The 25272-nt window shown below is 38.3% G+C and overlaps 1 protein-coding gene across 3 annotated transcripts in view; it reads right to left on the bottom strand.

Moving 5' to 3' along the window:
- The window catches only part of TPX2 (TPX2 microtubule nucleation factor), a 55965-nt gene that overhangs the window by 27638 nt on the left and 3055 nt on the right, over window positions 1-25272 (bottom strand). Inside the window, exons 2-5 of one of the 3 annotated variants that reach the window (XM_007446867.1) lie at window positions 16908-17076; window positions 14436-14555; window positions 6935-7061; window positions 147-275 (exon numbers count right to left, since the gene is read on the bottom strand). In XM_007446867.1, coding sequence (XP_007446929.1) covers window positions 147-275; window positions 6935-7061; window positions 14436-14555; window positions 16908-17013 — 482 coding nt within the window. In that variant the 5' untranslated portion in view covers window positions 17014-17076. Of the gene's footprint in view, window positions 1-146; window positions 276-6934; window positions 7062-14435; window positions 14556-15736; window positions 15741-16907; window positions 17077-25272 lie in introns of those variants that run through there. The other 2 variants (XM_007446868.1, XM_007446869.1) reach the window with 2 other exon arrangements.

The raw sequence follows: 25272 nt of genomic DNA on the forward strand, positions 1-25272 counted from the left end.
GTTAAATAGAGAGGTTTTATTACCTTCAGCAAAATACATTCCTAACTGATAAAAATAAGAACAAGCACCACGTATTCTGCTTGCTATTACCATAGGAGCAAATGGAGTAAAATCTATGTCAATAAACAGAAGCTGTGGCTACTTACACTCTCATTTTTTTGGAGGGTGGAATTTCATTGACGATTACGGGAGTAGCACATCTCTTGGCTTTCATTTGTACATGATGTTTTTCTTTCTGTTCCAAATTCTTCTGAGCAGAGAGTCTAAGAGATCTTCTATGGTAGAAGAATTGACAAAACTTATTTGTAATGAATACATCTACTGTATATGCAAATACTCCTCAGAAATGTGAAAATATGTCAAACTACAAAGGGCTATAAAAAGTGGTATTATTTCTGCTCTAAAAAAAAAAAAAGTGGCATTATTTCTGCTCTAAAAATCTAATACCTTCTTGTCTTACTGATAATTTTTGAAAATTCACCATAAAATGTTGGTACTTAAGTGCATTGGTTTGTAAATTAGACCTCAATAGAGCTGATTTAATTTTGTAAAAAGGCACTGGCAATCACCTAGTACAACTCCCTCCTTTTGGCAGTATGAGTAAAAGTAAAAAAAGATGAGGTGACTTGACCCTGTTACACAGCTAATTGCTGTCAGACTTAAAATTAGAAATCAGATCTCCTGGAAATTTACTACCAAGTGTTTATTTTCTCCGCTTTCTTTTAGCCATGGCCCCCTATTTTTGTTAAAATATATAACACATAACAAAAAGTACACAAAACAAAAATTAAGTTAAGTGATTACAAAGTGAAGACTCATGAAATCACCACATAGACTAAGAAACAAAACACTGGCAGCAGATGCTATCTTGACTTTTACAGTAATGATTACTTTTTCTTTATCATTTTACCATACAAACATGCATTCCATAAACATGGTCTGTTAGTTTGGAAAGGAAACAAAAAACGTTATGTAATAATCAGACTACTGCAAGCATTTTTTCTGTCTTGGTTTATTTTACTCAACATTATGTTTGTGAGATTCAACCACACTGACTCACGTAGTTCGAATTCACTGACTTTCAATGCTGTGTAATGTTCATTGTAGGAACATACCATTGTTTATCTAGCTTACTGTTGATTCTCACATAATGTCTCTTGATGTACACATTGCTGTTGGGTATGTTAAGTTGTAAGATTGCTAGGTCACTGATAGACATTGGTTTATCAACTAAAGTTATTTTCCAAGGTGCTTGTACCAATTTATGCTTACTCTGACTAATTTACAAAGTCTACACTGCTCTACATTCTCCAAAACAGTTAGTATTGTCAGATGACTTAATTCTAATCATAAAATTGGTATAGAGTAGAAACTCATTGTGGTTTTAATTTGCTTTTCCCAGTGAGACTGAGCACCTTTTCACATGTTTACTGGCCATTTGGCCATCCTCTTTCATAAAGTGCTAGTTAAGTCTCTTGGTTGTTTTCTACTGCATTGTCAATCCTTTTCTAATTGATTAGTAGGAATTCTTTATATTCTGTGAATATGAGGCCCTTTGTAGGTTTTTAGTGTTACAAATATCTCCTCCCAATCTGAGGCTTGGCTTTTCACTCTCCTTATGGTATCATCTGATTAGACAAATATGCTCAAATACAACAACCTCCTTCCCTAAAAGCATATCAGTGTTTTTCTGTGTGGATTCTATTTAAGAAATCTTTCCCTGCAAGGTCATGAAGATATTCTCCTATATTTCCTTACATGAGCTTCAGCTTTCACATTTAGATCTACAATCCACCTTGTACTGACTGTTTTCTATGGAGTGAGGTAGGAGCTAATTCTCATTTTGTTTTATGTGGCTATCCATTGTCCAATCATTGTTTATTGAAGGGGGAAAAATAAAAACACCCTCTCCCCAAAGGTCTGCAGTACCACATTTGTCATATATTGTGTCCATATATGAGAGAGTAAGCTTTTATTTGATTCCATTGGTCTCATTTATCCTTGGGTAATACCACAAAGTCTTAATTACTGTAGCTTTATAATATTGCTATCTACTAGACACTTCAAAAGTATTTTGACTATTCTTGGACCTTTGCATTTCTGTATAAATTTTAGCATCAATTTATCAATGTCCAAAATGAAAACCTTTGGGATTTTTGTAGAGATTGCATTGAATCTATACATCAGATAAGGAGATTTGACATACTTACATTACTGAGTCTCTCAAACCATGAACATGGTTATGTCCTGCCATTTATTTAGATCTTGTTTAATTTCTCTCATGTCTTAAGATGTATTAGTATATATTCAAATTTTTACTAGATTGCATAGAGTACCTAATTTTAAAATCTTTATCATAAAGAATTTAAAACTTAGTAAAAAGTGAAGAGAATAATAATGAACCACCAGGTACTACTCATCATTCAGCTTTAAAGATTTCAGCTTATAGCCAATCACACCGTCAATTTTCCCTCCATCCACGCCCGCCTAGCTTTTGAAGCAAATCCCAAATTTCAGATCTTTCATCTGCAAATATTTTCATATCAATCTCTAAAAGTACTCATAAAAACAATTACATGGAGTAATGCAGAGTGCATTTATCATGCAAATATTCTTGCATATTATTACAAAATGTACACAATATATAAAAATATGACTACTTGAAGGCACTGAAAAGTGACCAAAAGCAGGCAGAAAAAAGAGAAACATTTATCCATGAAAAGCAACTACAAAGGTTAAGAGTTATGAGTTAGTAGCTTTTTTGCCTGAGGGCACACCCCAAATGCGGCAGCTCCAGCAGCAGAAAACTCTAATCTCACTGGCCGTAGATAATGGAAGATAGAATTCAGGCCAGTACAGCAGCTGGAAACAGGAGGAAAGTCCCGGTAGTGAAAGAGCTACAGAAAAGGTATCACCCAAAGTCTGAGCCAAAACTCTGCACAAATTCCTATGTATTACTATATATGCTAACTATGCATGTTTAGAGGAGACTGGGGGGCCCCATGAAAAAGCAGAAACTGGTGAGGTGTCCATCCTTAAAAGACATAAATGCACTAGGTAAGACACTGGTGAGTTCGCTGGTTTTTATTTGATTCAGTGCATTCCCCAATGTGTATATAGTAGAATGGCACACAGCTAAAGTCTTACTAGCTTTAGGTATCAGAAGACAAACATTAGGGCTGGCAAAACAACTGGAAATTTAGAGGCAAAATGAGAAGCAAGAGAACAAGAGAGGATGAACACTTAAGCCTGAGTATAAACTCTACTCGGTCTTGGCTGACCACTAACATTTTCAGGCACAGGGGAGACTCCAGGGAGCCAGACTAAAAAAACAACTGTATATGCAGATATATGAATGGCCAGTAATCACATGAAAATGTGATCAACATCATCAGCCATCAGAAAAATACAAATTAAAAACACAATGAGGGACTTCCCTGGTGGTTCAGTGGTTAAGAATCTGCCTGCCAATGCAGGGGACACGGGTTCCAGCCTTGGTCCGGGAAGATCCCACATGCCGCAGAGCAACTAACCCCATGTGCCACAACTACTGAGCCTGTGCTCTAGAGCCCGCAAGCCACAACTCCTGAAGCCCAGGTGCCTAAACCCCATTCTCTGCAACAAGAGAAGCCACTGCAATGAGAAGCCCACGCACCGCAACAAAGAGTAGCCCCTGCTCACTGCAACTATGGAAAGCCTGAGCACAGCAACGAAGACCCAAAAAATAAATAAATAAATAAATTTATTAAAAAAAAATACAATGAAATATCATTAAAGAGACTGACAATACCAAGTGTTGGCCGGGATATGGAGCAACTGATACTCTCATATACTGCTAATGGGAATGTAAAATGGTACAGTCACATTGGAAAAATTCTGTTTCTTATAAACATACACTTAGCAGCACGGTCCAGCAATTTCACTCCTAGGTATTCACCCAAGAGAAACACGTCCTCACAAAAATCTATAGGCAAACTATTCATAGCAGCTTTATTTATAATAACCCCAAACTGGAAACAACTCAAATATCCTCAACTGGTTAATGGATAAACTGTGGTATATCCATCCAACAGAATTTATTATCAGCAATAAAAAGGAACAAAATATTAATATATGCAATGACATGAATGAATCTCAAAAGCACATGCTAAGTGAAAGAACTCAGATATAAAAGAGTACATACTATACAATTCCATTTATAAAAATATCTAGAACAGGCAAAGTTAATCTATGGCGACAGAAATCAGAACAGTGGCTGCCTCTGGGTGGGAGGCGGGAAAGTGAGAAGGCAGAAAGAACAGTAAAAGTTGAATTTAAAGGGAGAGGAATAAGGGAATGTTCTGAGGTGATGGAATTTGTTCTATATTGGTATCGTGGTTGCATTATAGACTTGTCAAAACTAATCAGACTGTGCCCTCAAGAGCTGTACATTTTACTATATGTAAATTATACCCCAATAAAATTAGTTATTTTTTTTTAAATGGACAGGGTTTCATTAAAAATTACAAGGAAAGAAGGCAACGTACATGAAGACATGGCCATTTTGGACCACTACTTAAATTCAATATACAATGATATTATAAAGTCAAGAGAAGAATTACTGAATGTCTTTAGGGAGAAGTTGCTAAGGGATGAGACTATAAAAATTAAAACATATATGTGGGGCTTCCCTGGTGGTGCAGTGGTTAAGAATCTGCCTGCCAATGCAGGAGACATGGGTTCGAGCCCTGGTCCGGGAAGATCCCACATGCTGTGGAGCAACTAAGCCCGTGCACCACAACTACTGGGCCTGCACTCTAGAGCCTTCGAGCCACAGCTACTGAAGCCGACACGCCTAGAGCCCGTGCTCCGCAACAAGAGAAGCCACCGCAATGAGAAGCCCGTGCACTGCAACAAAGAGTAGCCCCGCTCGCCACAACTAGAGAAAGCCCACGCACAGCAACAAAGACGCAACACAGCCAAAAATAAATAAATAAATGAATTTTTAAAATGTATGTGGTAAAGCAACATCTGCATGGAAAAATTATTATTATAGACTAAGGCCTTATTGACTTTTAACTATTCTGAGTCAAAGGAGTTTTGGCCATCTTTTAGCTTATCCATCAAAATCAGGTGAGAAGAAAATAGTAGGAAATTTGTATGGTTATCTATACCTTCCTATTCCATCTGCTATTCTTTTCTAGATTAGGCATCCCTAGACTAAGATAAATCTGAGATCTAAGATAAATGGCACTAATGTTTTACCTCCTTATGCATTTTCATAATGCAGTCTCATTTACAAACTACTAACCACATGTTATCCTACTTGGCCATTTCTTGCAATAAGCCTGAGAGAGACAGTTATTCTCAGTAAACTAAGGTTTTGAGTAGTAGAGATACCTGCCTTTAAAACAAACGAAACAAAAACAATTCAGGTCTTCTGATTCTGTGAACAGCTGGCTTTCTGTCATACCATCATTTCCAAAAAGCATTCAAAACTTCATTCAGAATGTGAGGCAATTTTAGTAATATACATATTCAAAATGCAGAAGCCAAGACACTAGCACTATCTTGGACTCTGAAGGAGTCTATAGGATACTGGGTCCCTTTTCCATAGGGACTTAACAATCTAAACATGGAACAGAAACCATAGAATCAACCTGTAGCAATCTCTTAAATTTCCTGTGATAGCTGGTTGAATCTCACAGAATTTTTCAATTAAAAGCGGCTTCTTCACCAGAAAAGATTAAAATAAGCATGTATGATACCATCTTCAAAAGGTGATCCCCTTATACCAGCATGAGGCTTTGTAAAGGGTAATTTCATTACTTCTGAGCAATAGTATTATAAATACTCTGCCATTCCTCAATATTGTTGACATCAAAGTATAAAGCATTAAATAGTTCTGGAATTTATTTATTTATTTTTAAATATTTATTTGTTTATTTGGCTGCACCGGGGTCTTAGTTGCGGCACTTGGGATCTTCATTGCAGCATACGGGATCTTTTAGTTGTGGTATATGGAATCTTTAGTTGTGGCATACGAACTCTTAGTTGCAGCATGTGGGATCTAGTTCCCTGGCCAGGGAACCAACCCGGGACCCCTGCATAGAGAGCGTGGAATCTTAGCGACTGGACCACCAAGGAAGTCCCCAGTCCTGGAATTTAAACTCTATGGGTGAGTGGTAATTATTAGATGGTGAAAGTTGTTTTTTTTTTTTTTTTTGGCCATGTTGTGAGGATTGTGGAATCTTAGTTCCCCGACCAGGGATTGAACCCAGGCCATGGCAGTAAAAGTGCTGAGTCCTAACCACTGGACCACCAGGAACTCCCAAGTGAAAGTTTTTAAAAATCTAATTCAAATAATCTTTTGATTAGTACCATATGAAGACAACTAATATTAAGACTAACAGCTTTGTTTTGGTTAAAAAGGGGATACGGATACAAAGTGCAACATTCAAAGACATTGGATTTTCAGAGGTTCCTAGTACCAAGAGTACAGCTTACCCCACCTATCTATCCACCCCTTCACTCAAGACTTTATTCAGCTTTGCTCCTGCAAGACACTGTTAGGTACTAAGGATATATGACACTTGCCCTTATGAAGTTTATTTACAACCTATACACAGGAAAAAAAAAAAACCTGCCACATATCCATACAAATAAATGTAAATGGCAACCCATGTTGACAGCGCAAATAGCAAGGACTTTGGAACCAAAGTGATCAGTCTGAATCCTGTCTCTGAAATAAATCTGCCTTGGGCAAGCAACTTAGTACCTCTGAGCCCTTATCTATAAATTAAGCATGCTACCTACAACTCATAAATGTTATGAAGATTAAATAAGGTAACATGAAGAGTCTAATGTAGTATGGAACACACAGTAGGTGCTCCAGTAACTCTTCTTCGAACGTTATTAATATAACCACCACTTTTGAACACCAAAACAGTCTTACCTCTGAGGCTGAGCTAGAATATTTCTTGATGTGGTTCCTTTGACTTTCAGAGAAGAACAAGCATTTGTTGGAATGGACTCTTCCACCAGGTTTTCTTTTTCTGCCTCTTTGTTATAAGTGTTGTCAACTGCAAGAGAGCAAAAACTAGTCAGTACTCAAATCCCAAGGAAATGAGTTGGAAATGAGAGATACATGTGTATATATATGACTTAATATGGAATTCTAGATTGCAAATTGTGTGTGTATGTGTGTGTATCCCTCCTAAGCAGTGAAATCTTACGCAGAAGAGCAATTTATAAAAGCTACTTTGGTTGAAGCAGAAATGAAGTATCCAGGGCCCTGCCTATTTTCCAGCCTAAGGCATCACCTCAGAAAAAAGTATCCCAAACACATTCTTATGACATTTTTTTTTAACATCTTCTCATGACATTTTAAAAAGATAAAATTCTGAAAGCTTCCATAGAGAAAAAGAAATCACCTAAGGAAGGAAAATAGGATAAGCTGAATTCCTCATCAGTAACACAGGATGATAAAAGATAACAGAATAATGCCTTCAGAGAAGTCAAAAAAAAAATCTTTTAATCTGCAATTCTATATTAAAAGTAGCAAGGAAAAAGCAACAAGTTACGTACAAGGAAATTCCCATAAAGCTATCAGCTGACTTTTCAGCAGAAACTGCAGGCCAGAAGGAAGTGGCACAATATATTTAAAGTGATGAAAGGGAAAAACCTACAACCAAGAATACTTTACCCAGCAAGGCTCTCATTCAGATTTGATGGACACATCAAAAGTTTTACAGACAAGCAAAGGCTAAAAGAATTCAGCACTACCAAAGGCAGCTTTATAAGAAATGTTAAAGGGACTTCACTAAGTGAAAAAGAAAAGACCACAACTAGAAACATGAACATTACAAAAGGAAATATCTCATTGGTAAAGGCAAATATACAGTAAAAGTAGTAAATCAACCACATACAAAGCTAATAGGAAGGTTAAAAGACAAAAGTAGTAAAATCATCTGTATGTACAATAAGCAGTTAAGGGATACATGAAACAATTAGATGTAAAATATGATGTCAAAACAGTAATCATACGGGGAGGAGAGTACAAATGCAGGGTTGATAAAATGCATTTGAAATTATGAGATCAGCAACTTAAAATAATCAAAGAGATATACAGATCGATAAATATAAACCTCACGGTAATCACAATCCAAAAATCTATAATAGATACACACACACAAAAAGAGAAGGAATCCAAATATAACACTAAAGACAGTCATCAAACTACAAGGGAAGAGAACAAAAAAAGAACAAAGGAACAAAACCTGACATACAAAAACAACCCCAAAACAATTAACAAAATGGCAATAAGTAGATACATATCAATAATTACTTTACATGCAGATGGACTAAATGTTCCAATCAAAAGACACAAAGTGGCTGAATGGATACAAAAACAAGACCCATATATATGCTGCCTACAAGAGACTCACTTCAGATCTAAAGATACACTCAGACTGAAGGTGAGGGGATGGAAAAGAGTATTCCATGCAAATAGAAATCAAAAGAAAACGGGGTGTCAATAATTATATCAGACAAAATAGACTTTAAAACAAAGAATGTTACAAGAGACAAAGAAGTACACTACATAATGATCAAGGAATCAATCCAAGAAGAAGATATAGCAATTATAAATATATATGCACCCAACAGAGAACCACCTAGATACATAAAGCAAATATTTACAGACAGAAAGGGAGAAATTGACAGTAACACAATAACAGTAGGGGACTTTTAACACCCCACTTATATCAATGAACAGATCATCCAGACAGAAAACCAGTAAGGAGACACTGGCCTTAAATGACACCTTAGACCATATATATAGAGAGAAAACATTCTATCCAAAAGCAGCAAAATACATATTCTTTCCAAGTGCACATGGAACATTCTCCAGGATAGATCACATGCTAGGCCACAAAACAAGCCTCGGTAACTTTAAGAAAACTGAAATCATATTAAGCATCTTTTCTGACCATAACACTATGAGACTAGAAGTCAACTATAAGAAAACTATAAGAAAAAAACTGCAAGAAACAAAAACACATGGAGTCTAAACAATATGCTACTAAACAACCAATGGATCACTGAGGAAATCAAAGAAGAAATCAAAATATACCTGGAAACAAATGAAAACAAAAACACAACAATCCAAAAATCTATGGGATGCAGGAAAAGCGGTTCTAAGAGGGAAGTTTATTGCAATAGAAGCTTACCTCAGGAAACAAGAAAAATCTCAAACAACCTAAGCTTACACCTAAAGGAACTAGAAAAAGAAGAACAAACAAAACACAAAGTTAATAGAAGGAAAGAAATCATAAAGATCAGAGCAGAAAGAAATGAATAAATGGAAATAAGTGAAATAGAGACTAAAAAAATAGAAAAGATCAATGAAACTAAGAGCTGGTTCTTTGAGAAGATAAATAAAATTGATAAACCTTTAGCCAGACTCTTCAAGAAAAAAAGAGAGAGGGCCAAAATCAATAAAATCAGAAATGAAAAAGGAGAAGTTACAACTCACACCACAGAAATACAAAGGATCATAGGAGATTACTACAGCCATCTATATGCCAATAAAATGGACAACCTAGAAGAAACAGACAAATTCCTAGAAATGTAAAATCTCCTAAGACTGAACAAGGAAGAAATAGAAAATACGAAGAAACCAATTACTAGCAATGAAATTGAATCTGTAATTTTAAAAAAACGCCCAACAAACAAAAGTCCAGAACCAGATGGCTTCACAGGTGAATTCTGCCAAACATTTAGAAGAGTTAACACCTATCCGTCTCAAAACTGCAGAGGAAGGAATACTTCCAAACTCATTCTATGAGGCCAGCATCACCCTGGTACCAAAACCAGACAAAGATATCATAAAAAAGGCTAATATCACTGATGAACATAGATGCAAAAATCCTCAACAAAATGTTAGCAACCCAAATCCAACAATATATTAAAAGGATCATACACCATGATCAAGTGGGATACCATATCTTCTTTATCCATACCACATACCACTATAAGGAGAAATAAACAAATCCACAATATATAGTCTAAAATTTCAGTGCCTCTCTCTCTAATTGATAGAACAAGTTGACAGAAAAATCAGTAAGATTATAACAGCCACAAATAATATATAAGCAAATGAGCATGGCTGTATTCCAATAAGACTTCATTTACAAAAATATGTTGTGGTCAAATTATCATGAAGATGTAACAATTACAAACATATACATACCTAACAACAGAGACCCAGATACCCGAAGCAAAAACTGACGAAACTCAAGGGAGAAATAGCCAATTCGGCAATAATAGTTGAAGACTTCAATATCCCTACTTTCAATAATGGACAGAGCCATCAGATAGATGATCAATAAGGAAACAGAAGACTTGAGCAACACTATCAACCAACTTGACCCAACTGACATTTATGTAACTCTCCACCCAATGACGGCAGAATACACTTTTTTTTTTTTAAGTACACCCAGTACATTTACCAAGACAGACCATATTCTGGGCCATGAAACAAGTCTCAATACATTTAAAAGAGTTCAAGTCATACAAGTATGTCCTTTCACCACAGTGGAAATCCCCCAAGAAATCAATAACAGATAAGATTTTTGGACCACCCCCACCCCAAATATTTGGAAATTAAATAACACACAGGTAACTAGCAACTAGTAGATAAATTAAGTCCTGGAGATCTAAATGCAGAGCATAAATGTTATAATCAACAATACTGTATTATGAACTTCAAAGTTGATGAGACTAGATCTTAATTGTTCTCATCACAAAAGAAATGATAATTATGTGATATGATAGAGGTATTAATTACATTGCACTATATAAATGCATCAAATCAACACTCTGTACACCTTAAACTTACACGATGTTATAAGTCAATTATACTGCAATTTAAAAAAACACATAGGTCGGGACTTCCCTTGTGGTCCAGTGGTTAAGAATCCGCCTTCCAATGCAGTGGACGTGGATTTGATCCCTGGTCTGGGAACTAAGATCCCACATGCCGCTGGGCAACTAAGCCCACGCACCGCAACTACTGAGCCCACGTGCTCTGGAGCCCATGCAGCACAACTAGAGAGCCTGTGCACCACAACTAGAGAAGCCCGCGCAGCCAAAATAAAAAAACAAACAAAAAAACCACACAGGTCAAAGATCTCAAAAGGGGAATTAAAAGTATTTTGAATGGAGTGAAAATAAAAGCATAGCATTTCAAATTTATGGGATGTGGCTAAAGCGGTACTTAGGGGATATTTACAGCAGTAAACACATTAACAAAGAAGATTTCAAATCAATGGCTTCAGCTGCCACCTTAAGAAATTTTATATATATATTGAACCCCAAAGTAAACAGAAGGGAAATAATAAAGAACAGAATGGAAATCAATGAAATAAAAACCAGAAAAACAATAGGAAAAAAACAAAACAAAACAAAACCAATGAAGCCAAAAGCTGGTTCTTTGAGAAGATTATTAACACTGATAAATCTTCAGCCAGACTGATTAGGAAAATAGAGAGAGATGACACAAATTACCAATATCAGAAATGAAAGAGGTGATATCACTACAGAATTTATAAGTATCAAAAGGATAATAAGGAAACATTATGAACAACTTTTTGCCTATAAATTCAACAACTTGGATGACACAAATGACTTGAAAGACAAACTACCAAAGCTCATTCAAGAAGAAACAGATAATCAAAATCTGTTAAAGAAATTGAATTTTTAGTTAAAAACCTTCCTGCAAAGAAAACTCCAGACCCAGATGGCTTCACTGGTGAATTCTACCAAACATTTAAGAAAGATGTAATATGTATTTTACACAAATTCTTCCAGAGAAATGAAGAGAAGGGAATATTTATAGAGTAAGGCCAACATTACGCTATCAAAATCAAACAAAGGGGCTTCCCTGGTGGCGCAGTGGTTGAGAGTCCGCCTGCCGATGCAGGGGACACGGGTTCCTGCCCCGGTCCGGGAAGATCCCACATGCCACAGAGCGGCTGGGCCCGTGAGCCATGGCCGCTGAGCCTGCGTGTCCGGAGCCTGTGCTCCGCAACGGGAGAGGCCACAGCAGGGAGGCCCGCATACCGCAAAAAAAAAAAAAAAAAAAAAAAAATCAAACAAAGGCATCATAAGAAAGGAAAACTACAGATCATTATTCCTCATGAACATAGATGAAAAAATTTTTAACAAAAAAATGTAGCAAACTGAACCTAAAATATATATAAAAAGAAAAATACCATCCTGACCAATTGGGGGTTCATCCCAGAAATGAAAGGTTGGCTTAACATTGGAAAATCAGCATAACTGAGCATAGTTAAAGAATAAAAGAAAAAAGAAAAAAAATCATGTAAACTTCTTAATAAATGCAGAAAAAGCATTTGAGAAAATCTAGCTTCCATTACTATAAAAATTATCAGCAAAACAGGAATAGGAGGGAAATTCCTCAGCCTGATAAAGGGCATCTATGAAAAAACTACAGTTAACATCATACTTAATGGTGAAAGCCTGAATGTTTTTGCCGTAAGATCAGGAATAAAACAAGCATGTCTACTTCTCTACTATTCAGCATCCTACTAAAGGTGCAGTATGCAAGAAAGAAAAAGAAACAAAAGGCAGATAACATAATCACCTTTGTAGAAATCTGATGGAATCTACAAAAAAGATACAAACACTACTGAGTTTAGAAGATTGAAGGATATAAGATCGACACAGAAAAATTAATTGTATTTCTTTGTACTAGCAACACAATAGAAAGTTGAAATCAAAATAGAGGTCTGAAAAGTGCTTTGAGAACACAAATAAGGGGAATCAATTAGACAAAAAAAGATATTTGAGCTGGAACTTGAATGATAAGTAAGGACTTCTCAGTTAGATTAAAGGTATTCAAGGCAGAGGGAATAGCACTGAGACAGGTAAGAATGTGTGCTAACAAAGAACAAAAAGACTCCGGGGCCCAAGGGGTATACAAGCATGGAAGCAGTGTACATGGTCTTTGCCACATGATGGGCCATGCAGAGGTCTCTTGCTCTGGGGCTTACTGCTGATATAACAGTCTTAAACTGAAAGTGGTCCAGACAAACTAGGTACATTGCATCCTCTTTCAATTCAAGAAGAGCACAAAGACCATCAAAGCAACAGAAAATCTGCCACACTTCTAAGCACCTCAAGTGAAACATGCACATAGTTCTAACCTCTTATGCAAGAAAGATGGATGTAAAAGTTCAGGATCCTTGTCCAGATCCCAAATTCAATGGATATCACCTGTACTCATGAATGAACTATTTAAAAGTCAGCCTAGGGGGCTTCCCTGGTGGCGCAGTGGTTGAGAATCTGCCTGCTAATGCAGGGGACACGGGTTTGAGCCCTGGTCTGGGAGGATCCCACATGCCACGGAGCAACTAGGCCCGTGAGCCACAACTACTGAGCCTGCGCGTCTGGAGCCTGTGCTCCGCAACAAGAGAGGCCGCGACAGTGAGAGGCCCGCGCACCGCGATGAAGAGTGGTCCCCGCTTGCCACAACTAGAGAAAGCCCTCGCACAGAAACGAAGACCCAACATAGCAAAAATAAATTAATAAACTCCTACCCCCAACAACAACAACAACAAAAAGAGTACATGTGAATTCCAGAGTTTACTTATGAGGAGGTTCTATAAAAAAAAAAAAAAAAAGTCAGCCTAGCAACTCAGACTCTGCAAACTATACAAGTTCACTGAAAACAGCTATTTTCTGATATGGCCCTCTAGTTATTGGTGTGACTGAGGCTAGTTTCAGATTTACCCATAAGATTAATTTTCAAATGTTCTAAATTGATTGTGGTCATGACTACACAACTATGCTGTGAATATATGAAAAAACATTGAAATGTACATTTTAAGCAGGTGAATTGTATGATATGTGAATTATATCTAAATATAGCTACTATTTCAAAATAAGAATAATTTTTGAGGATTTAAAGAATACTTTTTTTGTTTTAATCAAGTAGACAGTATCTTGCAGATTTAGTAACTACTAGTTTAAGTGTCAATCATCTTTTAAAATCAGATACATGACTCAAAGAATTCTTGTACAGTTAGCAAGCAGTACATTCTTCCCTCCTGCTGTTTTGTTTCCCAGCCAGACCAAGGTTAGGTTACATTAAATCTAGTCATAAAAAGAAAATAGTTATATATCTGGCAATAAAATTCTATGTTAGCTTAATTTCCAAAAGACTGGAAAAAAAAAAAAAAAGAATGTAGCACATCATTACTTTCACGTTCACCATGAAATGAATAAATGAATTAACACATTTCACCAATTAAAATCCAAGGGATACATCATTTAGGTAATTTCCCCAGATCCCTCAGGTTCCTAATATACTAATATAATATCCTAATATAATATTCTGCCAAGCAGCTTTTTTCTAAGATGTTCTTTCTTACCTGGTCTCAAAGGTGTGACATCTTGCTGAAGATTAGCTGTTCTCAGAGGAGTTTTGCCCTGAAAAAGCCCTCCTGTACCATTCTTCCCAGGAAACTTATTCTCCAAATTGGCCTTCTCTTCTGTGAAAAGGTAAAATCACCATCGTGTAAACAATCAGCAAAGAAAGCAAAATAAATTAGTGCCATACACTTAATATGGGGCCTAAATAAAGCCTCCTACCAGTATACTTCTAACTCATTTGCAAGTACCAGCAAAGTTCTAGTGATCAAAAAGGAATGAGTACATATTATATGTCAGAGATAGCGACTGCAAAAACTATCACTAAAACACTGGCAACACAGAACAATGTATTATAGAAAAGAAGTGCAGACTCTGCATTGTGAATTGCTCCTTATCTTTGCTTGATACACATTCAGGACCATACAAGCATAAACTGGTCTTATCTACCACCTAAATACAGCATGTTCCTCTTAAAGAAAACTGTATCCAGCAAGACCTGCAAGGTTTACAAGGGACATCTGATAGTCTAATTGTGTTGAGGTTCTTCCTCAACTAGGAGAGTGTGGGGTGTATGAGTATGGAACAGAGTTAGGCTCTCTTAAGGAATTTTATCTTAGGTTCTGCTGTGCCCAAAAGCCAGTGCAAAACAGTGAAAAGTGTGTTCTACCAACAGCCTACTGATAGAAATTTTAGGAATGTGGCGAGCCCCAGCAATAACTCTGTGAATGTACACTCTGATTGCAACTGTGTAAAAAGATTTATTTGGAAAAAAATTAGAAAGCAATATATTAGAACTAAGGTGATTTTGGAAAAAAATAGGGGGATTCATTTTTTCTTCTAAACTGTATCTAATAGTATTGTTATATTAATATTTCCTTTCTTGTTTTCAAGAAAAACTTGGAAAAAGAGATAGACAACTCAGCTATTTCCTCAGGGTTTCTGTGGGCCAAGGGCATGGGGAAGACTTCTGTATGGCAGCTGGCCGTCTTATCCACCCTTCCTCCTACACCACGCCCAAAAGACCCCTCCTCTCAGGATACCCACTGGATTTTATTAGAATCCTTTTCCAAGAGAATGGCATATGCCATCACATTTGGACACTGCATTATAAGTGTTAAGTACAGCTGCAATGAACTAATTTGTATCCCCCATCACATACTGATTTCTCTTAATGAGGAGGATAAGGACATGAGATAGAAGAAAATGAAGGAGCCCCAGCAAATACTAGCCTCACATATCACTGGGCTCAGATATTATTCCAATGTAATATAAAGAAAAAACCACATCCTTATTTGTTGACCTGGTGTCAAAGTTTGTATCATATCACCTGCCCCAACATCAGGCAATCCTATCTCTGTTTGGAGATTGGGTTCTGAGTAGCATAATCCCTCCATTTAAAAATGAACTGGGGGGAATTACCTAGAGGTCCCATGGTTAGGACTCCCTGCTTCCACTGCAGGGGGCACAGGTTCGATCCCTGGTCGGGGAACTAAGATCCCTCAAGCTGTGTGGTGGGGCCAAAAACTAAAAAAAAAGAACTGGGGAGAAGCAGCAAGAGGGAGATGAGTATAGTTATAAAAGGACAACACAGGATCCTTGTGATGTTAGAACTGTTTGATATCTTGACTGTGGCAGATCAACAAACCTACACAGGTAATAAAATTGCATAGAATTTAATACACATAAATAAAAATAAATACAAGTCAAACTGAGGAAATCTGAGTAAGACTGTCAACATCCCAGTTGTAATATTATACTCTATGCCCAGTGACAGTAGAGCAAGTTTTTATGTAACTGCCATCACTACAGACATGTCCTAGAACTTCACTCAACTTTGTTTCATCTAGATTTTACCATATGTCCCTAAAGCTTAAATATTTCTCATTCTTAACTGGAAAACATTGATTTCTACTGATAGTCCATTCCCAAAATACTGGGCGTCTCGATTATTTCTATCATATCGTGGATGACAAAGTATCTTGGTGCAGAAAAGAATTAATATTTTTTTAATTTATTTATTTTTATAAATTTATTTATTTATTTTTGGCTGCGTTGGTTCTTCATTGTTCCGCGCAGGCTTTCTCTAGTTGCGGCGAGCAGCGGCTACTCTTCGTTGCAGTGTGCAGGCTTCTCAATTCAGTGGCTTCTCTTGTTGCGGAGCACGGGCTCTAGGCACACAGGCTTCAGTAACTGTGGCACGCAGGCTCAGTAGTTGTGGCCCACGGGCTCTAGAGCGCAGGCTCAGTAGTTGTGGCGCACAGGCTTAGTTGCTCCGCAGCATGTGGGATCTTCCCGGACCAGGGCTAAAACCCATGTCCCCTGCATTGGCAGGCGGATTCTTAACCACTGCACCACCAGGGAAGCACAGGAATTTATATTTTGGTTATCTACAATCCCTTCTATTTTTGAAAGGTCCCCAGCACAAAGGAAGTCACCAACCCTTAAAACAACCAGAGAAAGCAGATACTTACCAAACCAGGAATCTATGTTTTGGGTATCTTCCTCATCATTCAAAGATGTAAAATTGATGAAGTCTGTTGGAGCATCATAGGAATAGGAGGATGTAACTTGTGACATTTTTCCCACCCTTGGTGCAGAAGAGCAGGTTTGCCCAGTATTTGTTTCTCAATAGGTCACCTCCTAAGGAAAGAAATAGTTCAGAAACTTGGTGGCACATTTATCTTAAGGTACTGATTGCCTAACAATTACTTTGCTTTTATGATCACATTTGCAATTCTGAAAATCACCTGGGCAGTATGCCTTACTTTTCAAATCACACTAAGAGTTAACTTCACTTTTTCAGTAAATTGAAGACACTCCTTGAGGTAAATATGTTGGAATTAGAAAGAGGTCAAATTTGATGAATACCTACAACATGCCATGTACTGTGCTAGGTGTTTTACATTCATTATCTTATTTTCCTCAATCTACCGTTTTCTCATTTCTAGTCTCCTCCACATCCAGTGTGCTTTCTCTCTGCCCTGAATAACCCAATTTCTGAAACACACCATTAAATTTTATACCTACCAACCAAAATCTTACTCATCATTCAAATCCAGTAAAATCTTTCCCAGTTTCCACCTATCATACCTAATTGTTGCCTCTCCAAAGCCATAGTGCTTTTATACCACCTAACTTTATATTAGTTAACTATGCAAATGTCTCTCCTAGTAGACACTAAGTTCCTGTAGATAAGGATGAATTTTACTCACTTGTGTATACCTCATCCATCAAGGTGCTTAGAACAGTATCTCATACATAGTAAAAGCTCAATATAGTTTTGCCAAGTACAGGTTTTTTCTTTAGAAATACTTTCATAAAAATACTATTCCTGGGCATGAAGAGAAAGACTTCAAAAAAATACATAAAAGAAAAAAAAAGTACATAAACGCCACACCATGCGGATTAGGTAAAAGAAACATGTCAAAGATATGGGTCCATCCTTACTTCTGCATACTTTGTACAGAAGTACTGTGCTGTGTCCTCTGTGCTGTGGAAACCTGTGTAGGTTTAAAGTCAGCCCCCACTCCAGCCTTGTATAGTTAAGAAAATAGCTGGAAGTAATCTGAAAAATAGCCGAAAGGCCACACTCACTGGTAACTAATTTCCCTATGAAACCCAATGAGCAATTTGTCTTCATCCATGAAATGACATGTACTTAAAGTATTCTGTATCTTGGAAGAGAAGCAGATATCAGTAACAACTTGCATACACATTTATTAAACTAAGTACCTTTCTGTAAGCCCTTATTTTAGAAATACATGCTCATTTTAAAAAATTAGATCATAAAAATAGTTTTCATAAAAATCTACAGTGCCACACTGCTCCAGACACACACACGATACCTCTCTCAATCTCTCTCTCCACACACACACACACACACACGCACACACTTTTGTTTTTTCAAATGGGATCATTGACATTTTGAATCTGCTTCACATATCGTGAGCATATTCCTTGTCAATAAATATAGATATATCAGCAACCACAATTTACTTATCCCTTATTTTAGGACTTTCCCAATATTTTCACTTTAAAGATACTACTAGAAGAATAACCATGTAGCTAAATTTCTGTACATATTCTTAATTCTTCCCTTAAGACAAATTCTTTTTTAATTAATTATTTATTTATTTATGTTTTGTGTTTTTGTGGGTTTTTTTTTTGTTTTTTGTTTTTTGTTTTTTGCGGTACGTAGGCCTCTTACTGTTGTGGCCTCTCCCGCTGCGGAGCACAGGCTCTGGACGCGCAGGCCCAGCGGCCACGGCCCACAGGCCCAGCCACTCCGTGGTATGTAGGATCCTCCTGGACCGGAGCACGAACCCGTGTCCCCTGCATCGGCAGGCGGACTCTCAACCACTGCAACACCAGGGAAGCCCATGTGGGGGTTTTTGGCTGCATTTGGTCTTTGTTGCTGTGGGTGGGTTTTCTCTAGTTGCGGCGAGTGGGGGCTACTCTTCGTTGCGGTGCGCGGGCTTCTCCTTGCGGTGGCTTCTCTTGTTGCAGAGCACGGGCTCTAGGTGCACGGGCTTCAGTAGTTGCAGCACGCAGGCCCCAGAGCGTGTGGGCTTCAGTGGTTGCGGCACATGGGCTCAGTAGCTGTGGCACACAGGCTCTAGGGCACACGGGCTTCAGTAGTTGTGGCACGCAGGCTCAGTAGTTGTGGTGCACGGGCTTAGTTGCTCCTTGGCATGTGGGATCTTCCCAGACCAGGGATCAAACCCATGTCCCTTGCACTGGTAGGTGGATTCTTAACCACTGCCCCACCAAGGGAAGTCCCAAGACAAATTCTTAAAGATGGAATTGCTGGCTCTTGATACATACTGTGAAAACATTCCTCAGGAGAATAATACCCAGTAGCATTACCAGAGAGGTGTGCCCGTTCTCTTCTGGGCACTAACAGCCCTCAGTGCTCACTTTCTCTATTTTATACCACTATACCTATGCTGTGAGATAAATCATGAGATTAATTCCACCCAACCTCATTGCTGCTCAGTGGTTTAGCCATCATTTCATTAGCTTCTCTCAGTGGACTTGGGTAATTCAGAAGGAATTTGTTCTGACAGATATTTAGTTTATATAGTGACATCAACCTATACACCAGAGAACCTCATTCTCCCATGGTCTCTCTTATGAACTCACCGAAGCCACAACTCCACAGATACCTTTATAACAACGTGCCGACTGAGGAACTTAATGTAGAAATATGACATTTTGGAATTGGGAGGAATTTTAAATAATACCTAACTTTTTAAGTTTATAGATAAAGATTAATCAAAACGAAATGGGGTCCTCCAAGATCACACAACACTACTAATGATTATGGTAAGAACAGTTCCCAAAGGTGATTATACATGCCAGACACCATGAGGTACTAAATTGTACTATTTTAATAACCCTCAACAATCCTCTAAAGCATCAATTATTATCTCCATCCTAGAAGAGGAAGCTGAAGGTAAGGGAGATTAAAAGACTTCCCAATATCATACAGTTATACAAAAGCAGAATTAGATCTAGAACTGAGGCCCCTGACTTCAGCACAGTGTTTTTCCTATACCGTTCTGCCCTCTCACCCTATGAATTAGAGAAGCACGTTAATGTAGTTATAGTCTCTATTTGTATAGAAAATAGTATGGTATTTCTTTCCAAGTAGATCCATTCTTCATAGTCTTTTGCCCTGAATAGAGGATTCTTTATTATCCTCCTTCTAAGTTTTCATTCTCCCCTATTTCTACTTTCATTATTCAGTTTAACTCAATAAGCTATTTATTAGCAGTCCACTCATATTACACACTTGCTAGAGGTCATAAATGTGGGCTTGATAATATCGGAGCTCCTTTCTCACTAATATTCAAGGATGAGACAATATGTCTCATACAAAAGGTAGAAGATCTAGTCTCAGACACAAAGGAATTAAAACCTAGACAGGAGTCCTATCAGACTCAATAAATAAGACAGCATAAATATTTAAATTATATAGTATAAACCATAAGTATAAAGAAAATTAGAGGGACTTCTCTGATGGTGCAGTGGTTAAGAATCCGCCTGCCAATGCAGGGGACACGGGTTCTAGCCCTGGTCCGCGAAGATCCCACTGCCGTGGAGCAACTAAGCCCACGCGCCACAACTACTGAGCTTGGGTGCTGCAACTACTGAAGCCTGCGCGCCTAGAGCCTGTGCTCCACAACAAGAGAAGCTACAGCAATGAGAAGCCTGTGCACTGCAACGAAGAGCAGCCCCCTCTCACTGCAACTAGAGAAAACCCATGTGCAGCAATGAAGACCCAACACAGCCAAAAATAAATAAGTTAGCTTAAAAAAAAAAGGATGAAAATTAGAGATGAACGTGGCTTAAGTCAAGTTATGATTAAATACTTTTCATTGAACAGCATCAAAACAGTAAGAAGTGCACTGTAACAGAAGTCTCCTCCTTGATTGCCAAGCTTCCAAGCTTGGAATAGCCATGGGACAGTTCTGGCCAATGAGAACGATGAGAATCTGCTGAGGGATTCATAGGAAAACTCTTACTTACCTGATACAGCTACAGCCCTTGCTCCTGCCCTCTTCCTTCAGCTTTCTTCTTGCCTTGAAAGCAGATGTAATGGCTAGAGCTATAGCAGCCATCATATACACAGGAGTAAATGAGCAAGAGAATAACATACAATGGCCCTGATATCACTGTGCTATTGATCACTGATGATCAAATATCAGCAACCACCTACCTCTAGACAATAAAACTCTTTTCATATAGGCTGTTAAAGTCACATTTTCTTTCACTTAAAGCCAAAAACAATCCCAACATAGAAATCCAGAATTCTAGCCCTCTCCCTGGCATTACCTGATGTATATGATAATGGGCAAGTCACTCCACCTTTCTGCCTACCTACTTCCCGTAAACAAGTGAGAAGGTATTTTGAGTGCTATGAAATACACTACCGTATGATATTATCACTGCCTTTTGACCTACTGATAGCTTTCCTCTCCTTGACCACATTTCTATTCAAAGGACATTGTTGAAAGATTCTCCAGCAATTGACAGTGGTTAAAATTCCCCTGCTGCAAGGAGGAAGTTTTCCAGTTCTTGTGAACAAACATGCTGGAAGACATGGGAAAATCTTGGATTCCCATGATCTTAATGCCTAACCCAGGTCACTGGGAAGACTTCCCAGGCAGAAATGTAATGAAGACAACCAAAGCTGGGGGAGGGAAGAGGCAGGAATGTAATATGCAGCAACCCCACTTAGCCTCCTAAAAACTATGATTCCACCAAAGCATGCTGCTGAAAACCACCTGGAAAGTATTCAAATTTAAACCCTCACATCCTTTTTTCCTTTTTTTAATTATGGAGCTACACTGCTACCCCCTGTGGAGGGCAATTTACATTTTTCTTTTTGATACATCTTGCCAAATGTAGAAATTTATCTTACAGATATGTATTTATACATATGTAAATATAAGAAAATTCACATAGCAGTGTTCATAAAAGCCAAAAAACTGAAAACCCCAATTCCACCAACAGATTAGTTGAATAAATTATGGCACAACCATATACTGAAATATTAAGTAAATTTAATATCAGATAACTTTACATCTGTGATTTGTACAAAATGAGCTCCAAGAGCTACTAAGTGAGAAAAGCAAAATGCACAAGTGTGTGCTCCCATTCAGGTTATAAAAGAGGGAAAGGGGCAGGGTTTCCCTGGTGGTACAGTGGTTAAAAATCCAACTGCCAATGCAGGGGACAGGGGTTCGATCCCTGGTCCGAGAAGATCCCACATGCCGTGGAGCAACCAAGCCCAGGCGCCACAACTACTGAGCCTGCGCTCTAGAGCCCTCAAGCCACAACTACTGAAGCCCACGTGCCTAGAGCCCGTGCTCCGCAACAAAGAGAAGCCATGCACAAAGAGTAGCCCCCACTCGCCGCCAACTAGAGAAAGCCCGCACGCAGCAACAAAGACCTAATGCGGCCATAAATAAATAAATAAATAAATTTATTTTTTTTTTAAAAATAAAAGGGGTAATGTATACTCATATATACCTCTATATATACATAGACTATTGTGGAAAGAGACACAAAAGTGTTAACAGCATTTGGTCTGGGAAGAAAGCTGGGAGGTCTGGGTCAAGGGAAGACTTTTCACTATATGAACTTTTGTATTCTACTATATAAATGCATACCTTTTCAGTTTAAAGAACTAGTTAAGCAGTATTATTTCCCCCTAAATCTATGTTTACAGTCCAGAAGACATTAGGTTTTCTGGAATTTTTATTAAATATTCTTACAATCCAGCAATAATTGTTAAACCTTTTGATTCTTGGAAATAATACTTCCCATTTACATGGTCTGTAAACTGACTACTAATTTCACATAACCAAATGCTAAATATTTTCTTTTTTTGTGTTTTTGTATAAAAATAAAATGTTCCGGGCTTCCCTGGTGGCGCAGTGGTTGAGAATCTGCCTGCCAGTGCAGGGGACACAGGTTCGAGCCCTGGTCTGGGAAGATCCCACATGCCGCAGAACAACTAGGCCTGTGAGCCACAACTACTGAGCCTGCGCGTCTGGAGCCTGTGCTCCGCAACAAGAGAGGCCGCAATAGTGAGAGGCCAGCGCACCGCGATGAAGAGTGGGCCCCGCTTGCCACAACTGGAGAAAGCCCTCGCACAGAAACAAAGACCCAACACAGCCATAAATAAATAAGTAAATAAATAAATAAAAATAAAATGTTCCTGTGTATTGACCTAAAAAAATAATAGCTATTAATTACTGAGTCCTTATGACAAGCCAAACAGTGTTTTCATATATTAACTCACTAAATCCTCACAATAATCCTATAAAGTAGGTACTGTTATTATCTTAATTTTACAGATGAGCAAAATGAGGCACAGAAAGATTTACTATTTGTTCATGGTCATGAAGCTAAGAAGTAGCAGAGCCAGGATTCAAACCCAGACAGGCCCTAAAGGGAGTGTCCTTATCCACTGCCTCTCATATTTACTTAAAAATAGATATTTATGTAGATCAATATCAAATGCTAAGGAGCGAGAGACAAAACCATTTACAGATAATAATAACTTCCAAATACTGATTGTCTACCTCAGGCCAAGCAGTTTACGAGGCACTTCACATAAATCATCTCATTTAAACTGCATTAACAATGTATAAGGTAGATATAGTCATCACCATCTTACAAATAAGGAACTGGCTCAACTACTCCAGGATCCTGGTGATCCAGGATCACCAACTAGTACGTAGCAATATTTAGTTTTAAGACCAGATTAATAGGATTCCAAAATCTGGGGTCACTATAATATACAGGGTTTTCCTATAAATATTCCTTCAAAAATGAGGCAAGTAGGGACTTCCCTGGCAGTCCAGTGATTAAGACTCTGCGCTTCCACTGCAGGTGGCATGGGTTCAATCCCTAGTCGGGGAACTAAGATCCCATATGCTGCACAGTGCAGCCAAAAAAAAAAAAAAAAAAAAGAGGTATGTAACCAAATCTCACTAACCTGTTAGACAAATACAGAAATAAACTCTGCTCTATAGAAAAATTAAGTATTCCTGACAAGTTGTGCAAAAAGAACACTTTGTTAAATTAAAAACCCTATTCTAAGTATACCAGGAAAACTCTGAGCTGAATCTCCTCATAAACTAAAATATCACCCCTTAATTTCTCTTTTTCTAAGTTTGTACTCTTGCATATAAATTTTTGCTGTAAACAAGATGGAGGTTAGTCTGAACCTCTCAGTGGATATTCCAGAGTAGACTATTCACACATCTGAAGGAGGGATGTCCTCTGAGGTCTAGGACTGCATTTGATCGGTGGGGGTTAAAAGGCAAAGGGGGCTGAAACCTAAATATACCTTATCTTTATTTAGATGAAATTTTAAAACCAAAATACTATTTTTTAAAACAACCTCTTGCTGGAGAGGGTGTGAGAAAAGGGAACTCTCCTGTACTGTTGGTGGGAATGTAAATTGATACAGCCACTATGGAGAACAGTATGGAGGTTCCTTAAAAAACGAAAAATAGAACTACCATATGACCCAACAATCCCACTGCTGGGCATATACCCTGAGAAAACCATAATTCAAAAAGAGTCATGGGGCTTCCCTGGTGGCGCAGTGTTTGAGAGTCCGCCTGCCGATGCTAGGGGACACGGGTTTGTGCCCCAGTCCGGGAAGATCCCACGTGCCACAGAGCGGCTGGGCCCGTGAGCCATGGCTGCTGAGCCTGCACGTCCGGAGCCTGTGCTCTGCAACGGGAGAGGCCACAACAGTGAGAGGCCCGCATACCGCAAAAAAACAAACAACAACAAAAAAAAGAGTCATGTACCACAATGTTCATTGCAGCACTATTTACAATAGCCAGGACATGGAAGTGCCCATCGACAGATGAATGGATAAAGAAGATGTGGCACATATATACAATGGAATATTACTCGGCCATAAAAAGAAATGAAATTGAGTTATTTGTAGTGAGGTGGATGGACCTAGAGTCTATCATACAGAGTGAAGTAAGTCAGAAAGAGAAAAACAAATACCGTATGCTAGCGCCCTTATATGGAATCTAAAAAAAACACTACGATGAACCTAGTGGCAGGGCAGGAATAAAGATGCAGATGTAGAGAACGGACTTGAGGACACAGGCTGGGAAGGGGAAGCTGGGACGAAGTGAGAGAGCAACACTGACATATACACACTACCAAAATGTAAAATGGATAGCTAGTGGGAAGCTGCTCCATAGCACAGGGAGATCAGCTCCGTGCTTTGTGATGACCTAGAGGGGTGGGATAGGGGTGGTGGGAGGGAGGCTCAAGAGGGAGGGGATAAGG

Source organism: Lipotes vexillifer, unplaced genomic scaffold (genome assembly GCF_000442215.2).
Source record: "Lipotes vexillifer unplaced genomic scaffold, Lipotes_vexillifer_v1.1 scaffold75, whole genome shotgun sequence".
Classification (NCBI taxonomy): Eukaryota; Metazoa; Chordata; class Mammalia; order Artiodactyla; family Lipotidae; genus Lipotes; species Lipotes vexillifer.